The 21114-nt window shown below is 44.1% G+C and overlaps 2 protein-coding genes across 2 annotated transcripts in view; both read right to left on the bottom strand.

The window, feature by feature from the left end:
• The window catches only part of SECISBP2 (SECIS binding protein 2), a 29666-nt gene extending 23483 nt beyond the window's left edge, over window positions 1-6183 (bottom strand). Inside the window, exons 1-3 of the mRNA XM_079995426.1 lie at window positions 6020-6183; window positions 2654-2799; window positions 202-463 (exon numbers count right to left, since the gene is read on the bottom strand). Coding sequence (XP_079851552.1) covers window positions 202-463; window positions 2654-2799; window positions 6020-6049 — 438 coding nt within the window. The 5' untranslated portion in view covers window positions 6050-6183. The remainder of the gene's footprint in view (window positions 1-201; window positions 464-2653; window positions 2800-6019) is intronic.
• A 3098-nt stretch (window positions 6184-9281) lies between these two features.
• On the bottom strand, window positions 9282-11628 carry CKS2 (CDC28 protein kinase regulatory subunit 2). The gene is made up of 4 exons (XM_079995925.1): window positions 11568-11628; window positions 11400-11529; window positions 9923-10050; window positions 9282-9706 (listed from the first exon to the last, which is right to left on the bottom strand). Exons 2-4 carry the CDS (start codon window positions 11456-11458, stop codon window positions 9654-9656), a joined length of 240 nt encoding a protein of 79 aa, XP_079852051.1. The 5' UTR covers window positions 11459-11529; window positions 11568-11628; the 3' UTR covers window positions 9282-9653.
• Between the last annotated feature and the right edge of the window lie 9486 nt (window positions 11629-21114).

The raw sequence follows: 21114 nt of genomic DNA, 5'->3' as shown, positions 1-21114 counted from the left end.
CCCAATGTGTGGGGGTGGGGAAATGCTGGGGGGGGGGTACTCCACCTCTTTGAAAATGGAGTGCTAAAGAAGCCTGCTTGAGGCCTGGGGTTATTATTGAAGCCTGGAGTGATTTCACAGACAGGATTTGGGTATCCTGTCCCTTCAATACAAGCTGTAGCAAGACAGAAAGGTGTTATCTACTAGGCTGTCTTCACTTACCTGGCAAAAAGCTGCAGCCTCTTTTCGGATATGAGGAGTTTGTTTGACAGAGTCTCTGTCCTGTTTCGAAGAGCTGTAAAGCTTAGGGCTGTTGTTCGGACACTGAAAGTTGGTAACTGCATATACATTTGGTGCAGCATTAACTGAATAAGGAGAACTGGTATACTCCCCAAGCGAACTACATCCCATAAGGCTCTGAGATCGATATTGAGAATGAGAGGTGGCAGTATCCCAGGGCGCATCTTGAGTATGTGTCTGTTGTCTAAATTAAATAAACATTATTATTTTTTTAGTTGGACACATGACAAACATGACAAGGTTTGCAAGGAAAAATAGAATGAAAACGAATACTTGGGCTGTAACAGAATTTATCATATGATTACAAAACAATTTCTATTTAAGCCATAAGCATAATAACCAATTTATTTTACTAACACAGGAACCACAAATCTGCCTTGGAGGGGGTGAAAATCTCCCTCTGCTCAGCTCTGACAGCTTCCCCACCACCCCTGCCATCAAGGAACTTCATACAGTCACCTGAGAGCTGGGTAGAAGCTGGCGGCGATCAGCAGAAACCCACAAAATGGGGATGGGGAGGAGAGTGGTTCCAGGGGCCAGCCCTGCTGCCCATCACATGATGGCAATAGGTGTGCTCCAGGTTTCTTCACTATGCCAGCCTGGGAGCTGGTACAGGGAAGGGGTATTATTTTCTTTCCCACTTTCTGCACTGACTGGTGCTACTCCAGTCAAAGCCAAGCAGGCGTTTGGATTGCAGCCCAAGCAACCCTTTGAGAAACAGTAAGCATAAAATGGTAGTGTTCAAAATATGTGGTGTAAGGCTGATCTGTTGCAATCAGAGGGGCATGCATCAAATTTGGGGTATGGAACTGCTTCCCTAAGCTGCAAGCAATAATATAATGAAAAGGTGTACATTATATTCAAAAGGTGATATCCTACTGCTGATCTTAGTGATGTTGTGCCAGTAAAAAGGTAAAGGGACCCCTGACCGTTAGGTCCAGTTGTGGACGACTCTGGGGTTGAGGCGCTCATCTTGCTTTATTGGCCGAGGGAGCCGGCATACAGCTTCCGGGTCATGTGGCCAGCATGACTAAGCCACTTCTGGCGAACCAGAGCAGCGCACGGAAACACTGTTTACCTTCCCGCCGGAGCGGTACCTATTTATCTACTTGCATGGCGTGCTTTCAAACTGCTAGGTTGGCAGGAGCCAACTAATTACGGAAGAGCTAGAAATTTTTTTTTAAATTTTTTTTTTGCAGATTCTCCTTCTCCCAAGAAGTCTCCAGTGCCCTTCAAAAATATGCCCTGGGGGTGGGTCGGGGAACTGTTCCCCTTTCACAATAATTAACTTTTAAAAGGGCATGATTTTGCCTATGGTGATTAAATGGTAGACTATATTTTTTTAATGGAAAAAGGTTTAGAAATCGCCAAGAAGCTCCATTGCTTCCAATGAAAGTCAATTAGCTCCCCACTCCCCAAGCTATATCTTAATCACATACAATTTAGAGTACCATGTTACAAAAAAGCACACTGCATTCTGAGCCTTTAGAGCTTTAGGTAAATCTCATAGAAAAGCATGGTAGCCATATGGCTACTGTAGAACTTATGATACACCTCCCAGGTATGCAAGCCTTAGGGGCTGGGACTTCTATCACAGACAAATAACCCCATTTTTAAGGTAACATGATTCTACACCCCACCAAAGAGCATGGTTTTATTACTACCCAATACACTGTGTTTTGGGGTCTGTTCTTGGGGAAAGTACTGCGATTGATTTAATTTGTTCGAATAAGTCAACCCCCTACACATCCTTAGTAGCCATTAGACCAGGCTTCCTCAACCTCGGCCCTCCAGATGTTTTTGGACTACAACTCCCATGATCCCTAGCTAGCAGGACCAGTGGTCAGGGATGATGGGAATTGTAGTCTCAAAACATCTGAATGGCTGAGGTTGAGGAAGCCTGCATTAGACATAAAATTATTCTTTCTTACAGGAGAAAAAAAACTGAGCAATTGCTGCTCAGTTGTAGTTATTTAAATATATGATTGCTAATATGCGGATTTTAGATTACTGAAAAAAGTTGCCAGAACAAACCCCCAATATGTATACCCAAAACAATAAGGACAGTTTAAAACTGTGCAGGTACCACCTTCCCACAAAGCAGCAAAGAGAGATGGCTTTGAGAACCAAATACCAGTTACAGTAATTCCACATGTAATAAAACAAATGTTTAGGGATCAAAAGCCCAAAGTCACCATCGTCTTTGAAATGTGTCCCGTGAGAGGTGGGTTCAATGTTGTGCCCTAAAACATTGAATGTGCTTACCCAATTAATGACCAAAATGCACTTAACTTGCCAAACAGCTAAGGCATCTAAATTAAAACTTAGGTATGTTAACAGTCCCCCAAGAAATGAGACGTAGAAGGGTACATACTTATCCACTGGTGGCTCTTGAACATATGGGTAGCATGTACCATAGTATGTAGGAAAGACACATGCTTCTGAGGGTTCTGACCATGCCACTGTTACTGCCGCATATTTGGGGACAAACGGTTTGACCTCTGCTGATAACTTGATGCCCTGAGAAACAAAATGGGTTTTGGCTACATGCACTTGGAGATTAACCAAAATAAGTGAAAAGCCCCATCTATGTGAACCAAACTGTCACACAAGAAGGAAAAGCTGGTGCCTTGTTCTTCTTCTCAACCAAAACGAGTAGGAAAAAATTAAGTCTGTAACAGAACACTGAAAAATGCACCAAGAATTTTAGTGCTTAAGCAAACTGCTGCTTCAGAACAGGAGTTTCATTTTACTTTTTAATGTAAAAACTCTGAGAGTATCTGGCTGCAGCACATGCAACATCTCAACTTTGCATTTATAAGGGGGGTGGAAACTAATCTCCATTGAGGACAGCTGCAGAAAATACACTATAGGCAGGCAATACAGACGCAATGCTGGTTTAGCTATTAAGAATTATTAGGAGACTAGAAGCAGGCTTCAGGCTCATGCACACCCTCCTGGCCCCAACTTCTCCCCTCTCATGCAAGAATTTCTCTCTTAGACACACACATGCCTTTACCCAGGTTCAGCTTCTTGGTGTGAAATAATGCTAAAGTTGGGAAAAGGGAAGTACAGAGAAGTATGAAAACGAAGAAGAGCCTGCTTCCCACTCCCAATACCATCACCCTAATTAATGACCAACTAGCATTACATCTGCACTGGCCCTACAAGAATCTAAAAGAAAACAAAGCATTCAGCTGTCAAAAGTCTGTTGACTGAACACTCTCTGGTGGTTGTACTTGCATTTGAAACAGAGGGACAACTGGACACTAAGGGTAGAATTAAATGCTAGACCTACTCAAGAGTGGGCCCGTTGAAGCCAATGGCCATTACTAACTTGGGCTCTTGAATTTCAGCGGGTCTACTTTGAGTAGGACTTAGTTGAAAACAAGCCTAGAGGTTTAGTCCATAATATGAATAGTTGTGTTCTGCAGCTCATTAAAAAGATGGTTGACCAGAATTTTGGCAAACGTACCCTAATATAATAGAAGAGGAATAGAAACCGTGTACATATTGTTGCACAAATGCCGAGTTTACTGGACACCTTATTATATTTGCCTGATCTATTTGTATTATTACATCAGGAAGAAGTGTTCAGATTCTACAGCCAAAAAATATGTTAGAATCACAGATTTTAAAAACTTTAAGGTTTAACTATGGTAAAGCAGCACCTGCCCACCACACCCTATATATATACCACCCATATATAGGGTGAACTTGTGGCTTCCCAATGTTGCTAGACTCCAACTGGCATCATCCCCAAACACTGGGCATAGTGGTTGGGGCTGCTGGATCCTAAAGTCCAACAACCTCTGGCAGTCACAGGTTTCCCACTATTACTGGAGTGTATGCACAACCTATCAAATTCCATGTGAAAAACAAGACTTTACTACTTCTCCCCATGGGAACATTCATCTCTAGCAAAGCAAAAATAATGTGTAATCCTTGAAGCTACTAGGCGTAATCTGACACGAAATTCATAACAAAATCCTAGTTATCAAAATGGGTAATTGCTTCTAAAAACTTAGGCCATGCTACAATAAAGCAGTAAGCATTTGGACAAAATTACACATTACATGCAAACAAATAATAGTAACCAACTATTTTTGCTTAGCTTGCAAAGCCTAGGGTGGCATAGAGGAGTGAAAAGAGCAGCAGCTGTGGGAGGTCTCTTGCTACCATTTTTCTGCTCCACAGCATTCATCCTCTTTCAATGTCTGTAAACTATATCTGCACTGAAAGGAAAGCACTAGCACCCAAAACTGTCATACTTCTGGAATTTTATTCCTGGGAAAGAGGTAATTTCTGAAGGAAGCAAAAGCTGCTTCCCAAACCAGAGCCTTATGACTGACAAAGTCTTGACCAAGTTGGTTTAGTTCAAATCTATTTGGCCAAACAGTAATGTTGGGTTTCTGCTACCATATCAAGAAAGGTGATGTTTTTGTATACGTATTTTATGTGCACAAAGTGCTACAATAGTTTATATTGTGTTCTTCAGAAGAAGGGTGGTATACAAATTAAATAAAAAACAAATAAAATAAAATAATAAGTTGATGACCAGGACACAAGACGCAGCCAGTATTCTTAAAACAAGCTGCTGCCATTCGTCTCCCCTGTCAGAGGTCTTGCCTGCGAAGACGACAACAGTTCAGGAGGTGAAACTTGCATTTTGCGCGTTTGGTAAAAAAAATTCAACAGGTGCTCCTTTCCCTATGGCATAATCACAAAAAGCAAAGCAGTGGTGTTCTGAAAAGAGAATGGTGGTGGCAAGCAGAAGAGGTAAAGGTAAAGGTACCCCTGCCCGTACGGGCCAGTCTTGACAGACTCTGGGGTTGTGCGCCCATCTCACTTAAGAGGCCAGGGGCCAGCGCTGTCCGGAGACACTTCCGGGTCACGTGGCCAGCGTGACATCGCTGCTCTGGCGAGCCAGAGCCGCACACGGAAACGCCGTTTACCTTCCCGCTGGTAAGCGGTCCCTATTTATCTACTTGCACCCGGAGGTGCTTTCGAACTGCTAGGTTGGCAGGCGCTGGGACCGAGCAGCGGGAGCGCACCCCGCCGCAGGGATTCGAACCGCCGACCTTTCGATCGGCAAGCCCTAGGCGCTGAGGCTTTAACCCACAGCGCCACCTGCGTCCAAGCAGAAGAGAGGCAAGGCTAAACCCCCCCCGGGGGGGGCATTCCTTTTTAAAAAATTTGACTAATATACTCAACATTGCACTTCTTCCACGGCAAAAAAGCTAGGAAAAACTTTGCAGTGCCTTCTCCCGATGACAACAGCAGAAGACATGCTATATCAAACTTCTTCTTCTTATTATTATTATTATTATTATTATTATTATTTCCTGAGCACCACTTGGAAGGGGAGACTTGTTTTTTGCTCTCTGGTGTTGCTGTTCCTCGTTTTCTTTTCTGCAGAGAGAAACAGACTTTTTTCGGGGTGATTGGGATTTTTTTTTCTTTTTAAAAAAAGGGCATCCCTCCCCCCCCTCCTTTTTGTTTGTTTGTTCAGGCCTCCTGCCAGGACCTGAGCCATAGACACACACGTTAAGCGAGAGCAGGTTCAGCGGAGCCACCAGAAGGGAGAGCGCCTTTGCCTTTCCCCTTCCAGGACCTCTCCGGCCGCCGTTTACATAACAACCAGCCGCGGCGCGCGGGGAGGCTGGAGGGAGCCGCTCTTTCGCCTTCCGTTCTCCACAGACCCGGCCTCGCCGCCGCCGCCGCCGCTTCCCCGCCTTACCTCGCTGCCCGCTTCCCTCTCTGAAGACATGGCGCGGGTGGGGGGGGGGGCGACAAAAGGTCAACGCCCCACCAACGGCGGCTTCCACCCTGCCCTTCTACCACCGGCCCGGCGGCGCGCACTAAAGACGCGGCGGGCGCGCGACTCGAGGGTTAAACCCCAGAGGCCGCGGCCAATCAGCAGCCGCGCCCCGGCCCCGCGTGATCCGTCGCCATGACACCAGGGGCAAAAGGGAAAGGCCGGCGTAGCTCTACCGAAAGCGTCGCGCCTGTTTAGCGTCTCCTAATGCGGGTAATGGGCTGTTCATAATAATACAGCCAGTTTTTCCACGCTGCTTGGCACGGTTTTATTGTTTATATACGAATAACGGAGCGCAAGGAATGGAAGTGCTTTCAGTACATAGTATGATCTGGGTTGTATCAATACACCTTATCAATATTATTGACGCATTACCTTCTGATTCCTCCAGTGAAGAAAATAGTTGGAATAACGAAACAGCTGCAATAATAATAAACCCGTGCATTATAACTTACCAGATTCAACTAGGATGTGGGTTTCATGTATATGCAGAACTTTCTTTATGATGTCTCATTATCCAGTATTTTGGATGTTTTTAGTCATAGTTTGTGCAGTTAAGGTTGCGTCTGTGTTTACAATTGCACGCCAAAAAAATCAATAAAAAGCAATGCAACCAGACTTCCAAACTTTTTTTGTGTCAAATATTTTCTAATATATTTGTCTCATTATTTAATCAGTTGTGTAAAGGATAATCATGACTTACTTCTCTCCGCATGTAACCACTACTATGAATACACAGACACCACTTTCCTGTTTCTTATCTAACATTATATACTATAAAAATCAATTTCAACTTGACCGCATAGGCAGTGTGTACAACAGAAATTTTGCAGCTTCAATCTCTTGCTATCTACAAAAAATGAGCAATCTTTATAGATACAAAAATGTTTACCTTTAATAATGCTGTAAGTTTTAATAGAAATTGTTTTTCTTTAAGAATTGTTTTTATCCATAAATTATATATATTTTTATGGGTAAAAACATACATCCTTTTTTAAAATAAAATCATTTATACTCTGTATTTTTGGATGTAGCCCACCCAAAATGTCTTACAACAAAATACATTGAATGATAGTACCTGTATTAATAATACTCTATTAGGGCAGTTTTAAACAAAAGACAGAGCTATCTTTTCAAAATTGGTCACCAAGATAAAGTATGAAACAGCCTAAAAATAATTTATAAAAGCCTGTTAAGACTACTGCAGAAGTATAGCCAAACAACAGTTTGTGTACTTTGCAGTGCAGCCTTTTATTGCTCTGGGCATTATTGATTTCCATTTGTGCCAATATCTTGGGAAGTGAGCTCCCAGGCTCAATTCAAGGTGTTAATACTGGCATATAAAACTCAAAATGGCTTTGGACTTCCTAACTACAGAGCACCTACCCCAGTGTCAACCACCTTGGACCCTACATTCAGTACGTGAGTTTGGTGGTGCCACCACTAGGGGCTGAAATTGACCCAACTGCCTTTTCAGTGGTAGCTTCTCATCTGTGGCAAGGCATGCTCCCCTCAGTATTTGGCTTTCAGTAGGAATTTAAAAACATTCCGTTTACCCAGGCATTTGATGGCTGTTCCTGGCACCCCTGAAATCACTGGTCGGATGTCTATTTTTATAATGCTTTTTTAAAAAATTGATTTGTTCACTGCCCTGGACTCATTTGGAAGGGTGCAATATAAATAAGTAACAGTAAACTGTACAGCTGCCTGCTTTATTCCTGTCATGCCACACCAGAGATGTCTAAGGCTGTAATACTAAACATACTTACCTAGGAGTAAGTCCCATTGAATTGAATAAGGCTTGCTTCTGAATAGACCTGGCTACAACTGTGGCCTAAATCAGCAGTTGAATTCGCACTGCATCTGTATGGGGCAGGGCATGAAGGTTGCAACACCAGTGACATAGGCAACAATGAAGATGGATTTTATAGCACTGCCATTTTGAAAATTACATTAGGAAAGGTACGTGATCTAGCATTTAATTAAAAATATATCCTTGTACAACTAAAAATAAAATTCAATTGTCTTCAGAATATCTTATTAATAGTATATTAATTTTGGTGATCACTGAATGCTTTGAGAAGCAATGTGGATGTGGTCATTCTGAGAGCAAGTAAGGTACCTTGCAGAGTGTGGCACTGGTACAGAATTAAGCTACCTAAGAATCTCTTGCTTTAATTTGTGGTAGCTCTTGTGGTTGAAGATATGCATTTGTGTCTGTGCAAAACACGCTCAACTGGTTGAAGTCAAAGTGATTCAACAAGATTTCCACCTTCCAATAACCAGCAAAACCAGAATTGCAAATCTGCTATATTGCCATAATTTATAGGGGAAAAAATGAAATTAGAATTTTTCATATACTGAATAGATTGATCTACATTTTTTAAAAAAATGCTGTACATGATGCTGTAATCAAAGGGGAACATGCTCCAGGTAACTGCCATGTTTTAGCATCACATTAAATATTCCCTTTGCTGGGACCTATGAAAATAGACTCCAGGTTACAAGAGGCAATAAAACTCTGTCTATAAAGAGTTCTGGCTAATACTTAAAAAAGAACTTTACTATTTCATGGAGACTGAAGAAACTTCATGGAGAGCTAATAATGCAAATCAATACTGTCAAATTAAACCACATTTATCTTTACCTACCAACTACGGCCATAATCAGGAGTGAATGACTTCTGACCACCCCAAGTAGGTAGCCACAATCTGTTTGCTGTGACCCTGCAGTATGTAAACATGCTAGGCAAATGCCTTTAGACTAGTCAGCAACCATCCCCTAAACTTCAACCGCTGGGGCAGGAAACTAGGGATGTATTCTGCTATGCAGTGCAGTTTGACATGGGTAAAAGCATCTACCAAAGAATGAACTTGAACCTATTGCTATCACCCCTCCTTTACAATTGCTTCCTATTTCCTATTATCCCAACCTGGCTCTGAATAAAAAGACACACTAGTGGAGAGCAGCCAGGTGGGATGAGGGCAGTAGATCATTCTTATTCGTACTCACCTGAGTCATTAAGCCTGTTTTTTTCCTTCTCTTGTAAAACAAACTAGGTGATATAAATACAAACAAACCTCTATATTATTGTCATCAATTGTATTGCATTTTATACAGAGAGTACCAATAGATGGCTTTTATAATGTGGACAGTAGTAAACTAAAATCATGAAATGCATAGATTTAGCATTAAAAATATGTTTATTTCAGCAGCTGAAAAGCCACAGGATGAATTGCTTCAACAGTTGGAAGAAGCTTCATTACTAAGAATAAAAAGGCACAGATCTTTGAAGATTTTTATAATCAACACATTACATGAAAGTTGTGAACTTTATTGAACAAAACTGAAAAAATCAAATAGGCACTTGTTAACTTGTTCAGTGAGAATTCAAGACCATAGCAGCCTACTTTGCATTTTACTGAGCTCTGTTGCTGTGAATAATACAGCTCATGCACAGGTAATGACTTGTTTGTATATTTTTCTTAAGTATTCACTGAATACTACCAACATATATACATTTATACATAAAGTTCCAGAAGCTTAGAGAGGCTGTTCATTTCTGCTGGCCTTTTGGAAGTGGTCTTCTAAATAGAAGGATGTGTGGTTCTGTAAAGAGAAAAAAATGGAAGTTTGTTTATAAGTCTGTGGCCAGACATCCCACTTAATGGCCGATAATATAGGGTTTTCAGTAAACATTTTCTGTCTAGCGCTGGCTACTTAATGTATGAAGTGACTTTGTCCCTCTCCCACGTCAAGACATCATAAAAGCTTTACAGAAAGTATTTCTGGAATAGCTTGTTAGGTAGAGATGTCCTTTTTTACCTGGTTCATGAATCATGTAGTGGACCCAGCCAAGGCTTTGCTGAACACCAAGTCTTCTCCATTCTTCTTCAGTCATTAGATGAGTTTTTGGTACTTGCTTTGACAGCTCTCTTGGCAACATCACATGCCTGCCAGGGACAGAAAACATACCAAGTCACATTTATACAGTCACAATTACTTCTGTACAACTTGTAAAGAAGCTTTATGTCAGACTCCATAGCATTTGTGAACTGCTTTAACATATAAGTTTCAGGCTAGACCTCTGCCTGTGATTTTTGATTATTTGTACAGAATAGCCTAAGTTGAAGGAATGGCACTGTAGGTGTGCTTTCATATCAACTTTAGATTTTTAACTCCTTTTAGAGAAACCCGGCAGCTTGCTATGCAACAAGAAAACTCAGGATCAGGTGGCTTGTAAACTTCCATTTGCTTCTTGCAAGCTGCATCCATGCAGGAAACCCGAAACAAAAGTCGGCTCTCCCACTACTGGGCAATAAATATCCTAACTGTGACTTTTATGGTGTTATCTGCAGACACTACCAAGTGTCCTTATTTTCCAGGGACATTCCCAGATTTTCAGAAGCTGTCCCAGTTTCCGATTGATCCCAGAATGCCCTGCTTTTCCTTAGGATGTCCCTATTTTCATTGCAGAAATGTTGGCAGGTATGGAGTAAAGCAACCCTGGAGCCAAGGAGATAAGGAACTAGACAACCTTTAGAAAACATCAGAAGGCAGCCCTGTATAGGTTAAGTTTTTTTTTTTAAAGGCTTAATATTCTCTTTTGTTACATAGTCTGTTGAAAACCAGGCAACCGGGTCGGATGGGCAGAGTATAAATAATAAAATTATTATTATTATTATTATGGAATGGGACGTCCCTATTTTCGTCGGGGAAATGCTGGGAGGCTATGCCACTAGCAAGACTGCCCGTTAGCAAAACGCAAAGTCAACAGACTATTGAAATGGCCCGAGAGACCCTGACCCAAACCCCCTCCCTAAGCTCATCGGCGGTGGGTTTTGGCCCAGCAAGTTACCACGGGGCTGAAATGGAGCGGGGCGGCGGGATAGGGAGCTGGGTTCGAAACACGCGCACAACGCCGCCGCCGCCGCCGTGGAGCAACAGGCGCTTCCCTCCGCGGCGCCAGCCCTTCCCCAAAGGGCCTGTGAAGAGCGGGCAGGCGCAACGGCCTCCTCCGGCCTCGCCCCGCGCCGTCCTTTGTCCCGAGGCCGTTTCCACACACACACACACACACACACACACACACCGCGCACAGCCGGCGGGAATGGAGGGAGAAAAACAGGCAAGCCGTTTTCTGTCCCCCCCCGCCCGCTCTCCTGAGGTACTGGGAAGGGAGTCTGGGCGGGAAGAAAGGAGGGGAAGCGGAGGGCGGCGAGGGACGCCATGAAAGGGCGGCGGGCCCAGCGGCAGCCTCGTCAGGCGAAGGGGCAGGAAGAGGCCCCCCGGCGGCCTCCCTCACCGGTACTCGTAGTTCTCGTCGAAGTACTTGTCCGAGTAGTAGATCTGCTTGTGGGCCATGACGATGGCGGCGACCACGGGCGCCTCACGGAAACCGCCCCCTTCCTCTCTCTCTCTCTCTCTCTCTCTCTCTCTCTCTCCTCCTTCTCCCACCTCAAGCGGCGACGACGGCGGCGGCGGCGGCAGCGCTAAACTAACTCGCCCCTTAAAGCCAGCCCACCCGCCCGCCCGGACTCGATTTGAATCCCTCAGCTCGACGCTGATTGGGCGGCGGAGGGCTAATCGGGGCGCGCGCTGCCCCCGCGTGACTGTCGCGGGCCTGTGGGGATTCGGTTCCACGCCCCGCCCCGCCCGCCCCCCCCTCTCTCTCTCTCTGTGTCTCCTCCCCGGAAGACCGCCGCGAACTGCGCGTGCGCGCCCCACACTCTCCTCGTCTGGGCGAGTTCCGTGTCTAACTTGGGTGGGAGTTTGAGTTTCTTCCCCTCGCGCCCTCCCCCCGTTGCGCGCCGCCGCGGGAGCGCGCTTGGGTAGTTTCCGCTGTCTGTCCCACGCCTGAAAGGGGTTGTATTCCTGGCTACCTCCTTGCAGAGCGATCGAGGTGCTGCTGGAAGGATTTTTTTATTTATTTTATTTTATTTTATTTTATTTTATTTTATTTTATTTTATTTTTAATTTAATTTAATTTAATTTAATTTGTTTCGACTACGGCAGACCAGCACGGCTACCTACCTATACATTAATGCGTTCATGATATTTGGGTGGCTTTTTCGGCATCCTTTTCGGTTAGGAATTGCAAACAACGCAGAGCTCTCTGCTTACTCTGGAGTAACGCAGGTGGCGCTGTGGGTTAAAGCCTCAGCGCCTAGGGCTTGCCGATCGAAAGGTCGGCGGTTCGAATCCCTGCGGCGGGGTGCGCTCCCGCTGCTCGGTCCCAGCGCCTGCCAACCTAGCAGTTCGAAAGCACCTCCGGGTGCAAGTAGATAAATAGGGACCGCTTACCAGCGGGAAGGTAAACGGCATTTCCGTGTGCGACTCTGGCTCGCCAGAGCAGCGATGTCACGCTGGCCACGTGACCCGGAAGTGTCTCTGGACAGCGCTGGCCCCTGGCCTCTTAAGTGAGATGGGCGCACAACCCCAGAGTCTGTCAAGACTGGCCCGTATGGGCAGGGGTACCTTTACCTTTAAGCCCGCTTTGAATTCACGGAAGCAAACTCCCACCGGGTATTATGGCAACCTATATGGCTCCTGGCCGTGTGCAAAGTTTGCTAAACCAATGCTTTAATCTACTGTGCAGTTTTGCATATATGGTCTCTCCCCACCCCAAACTCTTTCTAAACTGGAGGCAGCGGCTCTTGCACAACTAGGAGGGAAGTAATTTGCATTTGGTGTGTCATGGATTTAAAGCATTCCCTCCACTCCGCCCCGCTTTGCTGTAAACATTCCCATATAAAGACAGTACCTCCTTGCTTGGTATGCAATCTGAAATATATGGCACAAAGGGGAAAGGGAGGGAGAAAGGGGAAACTTGTCCCTTGCTGAGGATGTTTGCCCTGAGGAGACAAGGAGAGCAGACAGCAATTGCACACAAATCACTGGGAGTTGCTTTATGTATAGACTGAAGTTTGTTCCCAAATCCCACTTTATTTGCAGTTTCTAGTTCTCAGTAAAAATTTTTTTTTAAAAAAATTCTTCCAGGCCTTTGAATTTCTGAGCTTTAATGTATTATTTTTTTTACAGACTTCTGGATCTTCTGCTTGTTTTGTTTTATAAAGGGTGCTTGCTTGATCTTGAATTTACAAGCCCCAGTGTGTTCACGACTGGTCCACGGGGCCCCATTTGTCTGTGACATGACCTCAAGCAAAGTGCCTCCTTCACTCACCCTGGAAACAATAGAAATAGGGCTTTAAATTGTCCATAAAAGCCTTTGAAGCATCCTAAATACTATACACTATCTACCAGACCACCTGATAGTCGCTTATGGATGCTGATGTCTCATTCAAAGGTTCACCTGTGTGCAGAAATGCATTCACCTCATTATACACACTGGAGAAACAAATACAAAGAAACAAGGTCAGACATATTCCAAGCTAAGGGAGCAGCAAGAAAAAGTGTAAAGTAAGCCCCTCCCCACACAATGTTGGGAAATAACTGGAGAATACCAGTTAATCCTGAAGTACCACATGTGTGTGGAAAGTGCAAAAGAAAAACTGTTGACTGCCTGAATTCAAAAAGTATGCTGGGCTTGACTCACTCTCTAGCCAAAAAAGAAATAGGGACAGTGTTTGCAAAGTGTGGCAAATATAGGCTGTTAGACCAGGCAGAGGGCCTTCTTGGTAGTGGTACCCGTCCTGTGGAACGCCCTCCCACCAGATGTCAAAGAGAATAACAACTACCAGACTTTTAGAAGACATCTGAAGGCAGCCCTGTTTAGGGAAGCTTTTAATGTTTAATAGATTATTGTATTTTAATATTCTGTTGGAAGCCACCCAGAGTGGCTGGGGAAACCCAGCCAGATGGGCGGCGTATAAATAAATAAATTAATAATAATAATAATAATAATAATAATAATAATAATAATTACTATCTCAGTATTAAGTGCTGTGTCCCCTTGCATCTAAGCATCTCGGAGTGAATGGACTACAATGTCAAGTGAGTTTAAAAGCTTTACTTACAGTAATCAGAGGTCTCATTTACACATTGTTCAATACCACATCAGAAACAACACAGCTTAGGTATTCCTGGTTACAAAATACAGAAATTGGAATCAAAGACATGATCTAAGTCTGGAGCCCCAGCCTCAGCTTCAGTTACATGGTTCAACAGAGAGTGGGATGGGCGAGGAGGGACAGGAAGCAAAACTTATTTCCTCTCTCCTTGGAGAAGAGGGGATGTGACATCACAGAGTCTACTCTAGAAATTTAGAACTCTGTGGTCCTTAACCTCTTCACATACTAACTAGCACTGTTTGACTGCAAATCCTACCCCCCACAATCTCCTATAACGTCTTAAATGTGCCTCTGCCTGGATTTTTGTAATTCGCCTCTCCCCTCTCAGTCCATGCACCTAGGCCATTTTATTCTGGAGGGTCTTTTGATCTGAAGGATATATTTTTAGGAGGGGTAGCTGCCAGGGGTTAGAGGGATCAGAAATGTAACCTTACACCAGGGGTTGGGGAACCTCAGGCCCAGGGGCCGGATGCAGCCCTCAGACTTCTCTCATTGGCCCTTGGGACTCTTCCTACACCACACAATCTCTCCCTAGCCCACACCCTATGGGCGCTTTTGCCTAGCTGGAGTGTGCCCTGGAACTCTGAAAATGCCTATTGCTCGGCAGGATGTAGGATAGAAAGAGATGTGCAAGTCTATGTAGCCTGCTGTGAAAAGGTAAAATCTTGCATTCATGGATCTGCACACTTTTACTTCTGATCCTGCTCTCCGCTGGCATGTGGCCCTCAGAAGCCAACGTAGAAGACAGTGTGGCCCTTGGGCTAAAAATGGTTCCCCGCCTGTGCCTTACATTCATGCCCTTTGAGCAGCACTTCTCTAGGTTTAAGCCTGTGTAGGGAAGTCCCTCGTTCAAACCTGTCACAAACTCACCAGGACGTCATGCCAGAGGGAGGAAATAGTGTTCCCGACAGAACATCTAGACAAAGCAGTCCAGAAGAGCCCTCTCTAGCATCACAAACAATGAACTTCCAAAGAGTACAATAAATATGTTTATTAGTCTTTGAGGTGGCAAAAGGCCATTTAGCCAATGGGTTGGAATCTGCTTTCTCGACTACTAGGCCCTTCTCAAAATGAGACACGGTGTGCTTATCTATTTGTCAGGGTGTTGTATTTCCAGCGGTCTCCTTATCTTGTCTGAGCATTGTTTGCATCTGATTGGTGTTGTGTTTACAGTGCTTCCAATGCCTTAGTGTCACTCACCTGATAATAAATGTAAAGTATCAATTTCCAGGACATTAGCCATGTCATTCTTCTGCAAAGCAAAACAACAAAGAGTGTTGCTGCACCTTGAAGATTAATTTATTCTGACATAATGGCTTTCATGATCTATCACTTGTGGATTGAAACATATATACGTATTTAGCATGTTATATGTGTTAATTGGCTTACAAATGCCAGAATGTCTGTACCACTGTTTAAGCCAGAAGGGCAACTGAATTGAATGCATATCCCTGCACCTGTGCTCATCTAACCTGCCCTTGATCTTCCTTTCAGAAATTGGTTCCTGGACCAATATGCATCGCCTGGGAGTCTTCAGATAAAGCAAGGCCCAGAAATATTTGGAAAGCTGTCACTGTTCTGTACTGGAGCTGGTAATTTAGAATTTAGAATATTTCCCCCTTAGTAACTAGGTAAAGGTAAAGGGACCCCTGACCATTAGGTCCAGTCGTGACCGACTCTGGGGTTGCGGCGCTCATCTCGCTTTATTGGCTGAGGGAGCCGGCATACTGCTTCCGGGTCATGTGGCCAGCATGACTAAGCCGCTGCTGGCCAACCAGAGCAGCACACAGAAACGCCGTTTACCTTCCCGCCAGAGTGGTACCTATTTATCTACTTGCACTTTGACGTGCTTTCGAACTGCTAGGTTGGCAGGAGCTGGGACCGAGCAACGGGAGCTCACCCTGTTGCGGGGATTCGAACCACCGACCTTCTGATCGGCAAGTCCTAGGCTCTGTGGTTTAACCCACAGCGCCACCTGCGCCCCCCCTTAGTAACTACTTTCCTTTTATTAATGCAGAATTTGATGACAGAATAGTGTGGTACTCAATTTTTCCTAAATCTGTTTTTTTTTTAGATTACCTATTGCAGTTCCAGACTCTGGCTGTGTACACACCGTGCATTTAAAGCGCATGAGGTCCCCTAAAGCAGGCTTCCTCAACCTCGGCCCTCCAGATGTTTTTGGCCTACAACTCCCATGATCCTTAGCTAGCAGGACCAGTGGCCAGGAATGATGGGAACTGTAGTCTCAAAACATCTGGAGGCCCAAGGTTGAGGAAGCCTACCCTAAAGAATGCTGGAAACAGTAATTCACCCCAGCACTCTTAACAAACTACAATTCCCAGGATTCTTTGGGGGAAGTCACGTGCTTTAAATGTATAGTGTGCATGTAGTCACAGTTAAGTAATGCAATGACACCTTCCTATGAATCTTGAAATGTTATATCCCCAGGATTAACATTAAGGGCCCAATAAGCATTGTGTATTCATCTGAACCAGTCATTTGTATGTAAAAGATTATATTTATAATTTTTTAGTTACAGTGGTGTAAGTCTTCCCATAATTGTTAAATGTAGAGCATGATGGCCAGGCAGAAGTTCATCTAAACAGAAAGAGGAAAACAAAACAAAGGTCCTAACTCAGAAGAAAAGAAAAGTTCAGCACTCACCTTTGAAAGCATTATTCACTTTGCTAAAAACAAACAAACTCAAAACCAACCAAAATGTTTGTCTTTTTTCAGGTCTATGAATGGTTTGGGTTCAACGTCTTACATTCGGTTTAGATTTCGTAATATATATATTTTTCAAATGAGGAGGCAGATGAAAGGGAACAGATGGTGCCAAGGATGGCGATTATTCCAATAGCTTCAAACTGGCTTTCTGTAATGATGCTGTGTGAAACTTCCAAAAGATTGAATTTGTGTAAAACTAAGCAAATACTACATAAATAGACTACCATACTTATGTGCAGTATACGCACTCTCTTTGCTATTACTTTCTCATCATGTAACACTGACAAATACCACTGGAGGGCTCACTGATCCCATTTTACAACGCCTGGTTGTAGGGCAATATAGCTAACAATCTGCCTGTGTGCAGCTCAGTCCTGTACATGTTTACTTAGGCTGCACTCTTATGCACACTTGTATGGAAGTAAGTCCCATTGAATTCACTGGGATTTAACTTCTGCATAGACATATATATAGGACTTACTGTTAGAAGTACTGCTAGGTTCATAGGATTCCAGAGAACTGTAGCCTTAGGAAATAATTACTGCATTTACTTGAATGTTTCTTCCCCTGCATACAGACATGCTCTGGACGAGACTGATAGCAGGTCCAATGGTCAAAAATGAGTTATTCCCTGAAGGAGAACTACTTGAAAATGATTTACAGATGGTATTTAACTCCGAGTAGACTAGCTAAGGGACGCGGGTAGCGCTGTGGGTTAAACCACAGAGCCTAGGACTTGCCAATCAGAAGGTCAGCGGTTTGAATCCCCGCGATGGGGTGAGCTCCTGTTGCTCTATCCCTGCTCCTGCCAACCTAGCAGTTCGAAAGCACATCAAAGTGCAAGTAGATAAATAGGTACTGTTCTGGCGGGAAGGTAAACGGCATTTCCGTGCACTGCTCTGGTTCGCCAGAAGCGGCCTAGTCATGCTGGCCACATGACCCGGAAGCTGTACGCCAGCTCCCTCGGCCAATAAAGCAAGATGAGTGCCGCAACCCCAGAGTTGGCCACGACTGGACCTAATGGTCAGGGGTCCTTTTACCTTTTAGACTTGCTAAGATGTATAAGACTGAATCAAATAAGTGCTGTAGATGCAATGAAGTTGAGGGTACATTCTTTCGTATGTGGTGGACCTGTAAAAGGATAACAGAGTATTGGGAAATAATTTATAATGAATTGGGGGGGGGATTAAAAGCCCCTTTCCAAAAAGACCAGAGTCCATTTTGTTGGGGATAATTCAGATGGAAATTCCCAGGTGTCACAAAAAGGTTATTTATGTATGCCACCACGGCGGCCCGTGTTTTGTTAGCCCCCAAATGGAAAACGAGCAAGGTCCCAATTAAAGAAGAATGGCAACTTAAACTGATGGAATATGTGCAGCTTGCGGATCTAACATATAGAATATGAGAACAAGAAGAACATTCGTTTAAAGAATATTGGAAAATGTTTATTGAATATATGGGGGGAAATTGTGTGCACTTGAAAACGTGGGCAGCATTAAGATAAATTTAGCAGTGTAAATAACTTTTGATGGAAGGAATAATGGAATGCTGAATGGTTTAGTTTATATAACATATGCAGGGATTTATGCTATGCAAAATGAACCTTGGAAAGAGAAGAAGGGAAGTCATTGATATTTTAAGGTTGTTGAAATGAATACTCTAAATTGTAAAACAAAAATAATTAATAAAAATGAGAGGGAGAGGTTTCTGCACATGCTGTAGAGGGAAGTGAGGGGCAAATGGGGCTCATCAACCTAGGAAGGTAGCCCATATAAGAGAAGGAAAACTGATCCTAAACATCCATTGCTTTGTGAGATATCTTCAGGAGAATAAAAGGCTAAGAAGTAAAGCCTACACATATCCAGAGTGGAGTCCCTAAGGTGCTTGGATAGCACCTCCTTCCAGCAGTTCCGGCAGCTAAGCTGATGCCAAACATATCACTCTGTTTTCCTTTGGAGTATATCAGCGAGGCTGAGGGAGCAGCCCTGGACCACCATACACACTGCCAAGGCTTGGACCCCGGGGAGGTAACTTTAGTGCTGCTAACACAGCAGTTTGACTTCGCCCATTGTCACTGCATTGTCTCGTGAAGCAGACAAATACCAACAGTATGGTACTTGAAAGCTTGTTTATTGAACACTTCTGATTTGTTTGTGTTAAGTTGTGGGTGAACATATCAGACGACACAGCAATTCTTCTAACAGCTCTTGTTTATTCAGAGGCCAGAACAGAACTGAACAGAAGAGCTCAGTCAGCCTGCTTATATAGAACTCCAGAACAACGTAACTGTAGCAACTTTCTAAAACTATCCAATCACCGAACGTCCCTTTCGATCCTTCATTTGCATAACTATCTACAGCATCCCCCTGATGGCCCAGGGTGAGAACTACAGTACATAACACCTTGTGAAGAGGTTATGCAATATCGTGTCAAGTAGTCAGTGCTGTTTTTCTAGAAAAAGAGGTGCCAGAACTCACCCCGAACGCCTCCCTTGTGCTCTTATAATGGCAGTGGTACCCACCTGAGAGCTCCAATGAGTTCTGGCTGAAAAAAAAAGCCCTGCAAGTAGTTGCTATTCCACACTTCCCAGTGTGTTCCCCATCACTTTCATTACCATAAAAAGTTTGATCTAATGTGTTTTTTTGGAAGTATGTTTGTTGTGAGCAGGGCCAGATTTAGTTTTGATGAGGCCCTAAGCTACTGAAGGTAATGGGGCCCTTTATATGTCCAGCAGTCCTTTGTCAACAACAAATTGTTGCTGTTATTTGTGTTGAATATATGCTATATGGTAATGTATGGACATAATAGGTATCTAAATCCATTTGCACATGTTGCCATGCAGCCAGTCCATGCAGAATATAGGCACCCTATATCTAGAAATGAGCAAACCAGTGATATTGGTAACAGGCTAGCATGCGGGGCCCATTACTTACATCATAGGAGCCTACACAACACAAAACACTGTTGCTGTATGTAGGTTTGATTTTATTTGTTTTTTATCTTATATTTTGGAAATGTACATTCAGTTTTTTCCCCTTTAAATTTTTTTGGGGCCCCCAAGAGAGTGGGACCCTAAGCTATAGTTTGTTTAGCTTATATGTGAATCTGGCAGTAGATGAGAGTAGCAAGTCCACGTCAACTGTGCAACCTAAATCTGCTGGCATAAGGTTGAATTGGAGCCCACTGGAAGCCTAGATGTGTCCATCGCTGGCCCATCCATGAGGCAGACTGAGACAGCCACCTCAGGCAGCGAAACCCGTGGAGAAGCAGTGATGGTGGATTCCAGGTTCTGGTGAGAGCTCATGAGAGCTTGGAGGGCTCTCTGATATCTTACCACTGCTTCTCCTGGCTTCTCTGGTGCCACCACCCCCGCTTCCAGAGAAGCGAGGACGCAGAAGTGTCACCCAGGATCTGGCAAGATATTGCAGGGCTCTTGTGAGAGCTCACCAGAAGCTGCTGTTGCTTCTCCTCACTTTTCTGGTGGCATCATGGATGCCCTGTCCACCCATTGGGTGGACCCTTGAGCACAATTCAAAGTGTTGGTGCTGACCTTTAAAGCCCTAAACAGCCTCGGCCCAGTATACCTGAAGGAGCGTCTCCACCCCCAAACACTGAGGTCCAGCGCTGAGGGCCTTCTGGCAGTTCCTTCACTGCGAGAAGCAAAGCTACAGCAAACCAGGCAGAGGGCCTTCTTGGTAGTGGCGCTCGCCCTGTGGAACGCCCTCCCATCAGATGTCAAAGAGATAAACAACTACCTGACATTTAGAAGACATCTGAAGGCAGCCCTGTTCAGGGAAGGTTTTAATGTGTGACATTTTAATGTATTTTTAATCTTTGTTGGAAGCCGCCCAGAGGGGCTGGGGAAACCCAGCCAAATGGGCGGGGTACAAAATTATTATTATTATTATTATTATTATTATTATTATTATTATTATTATTACCACCAGCTAAGCAACGAGAAGCAAGCTGTCTTTCAGCCCCCGGCTGAGTTAGGCAGTTTACACACCATACATTTACTTCCCTTACGGAATACTTGGAGCTGTATTTGGTTAAGGGTGCTTGGAGTTGTAGCTGTGTGACGGTTAAACTATATACAGTTTCCAGAATTATTTAGGAGAAGTCAGGTGCTTTCAATGTAGGGTGTACGCAACCTTAAAGGGTAGTATTTTAACTTTTAGGCTCAGCATCTTTGCTGTTATGGGTCTTTTCAACCAGGCCTTTGCCTGACTTGATCTACATCAGGCTTCCTCAACCTCGGCCCTC

Source organism: Podarcis cretensis (genome assembly GCF_951804945.1).
Source record: "Podarcis cretensis genome assembly, chromosome: 11".
Lineage (NCBI taxonomy): Eukaryota > Metazoa > Chordata > Lepidosauria > Squamata > Lacertidae > Podarcis > Podarcis cretensis.
The sequence above is the reverse complement of the archived record's forward strand: the minus strand, read 5'-3'. Positions and strand labels throughout refer to the sequence as shown.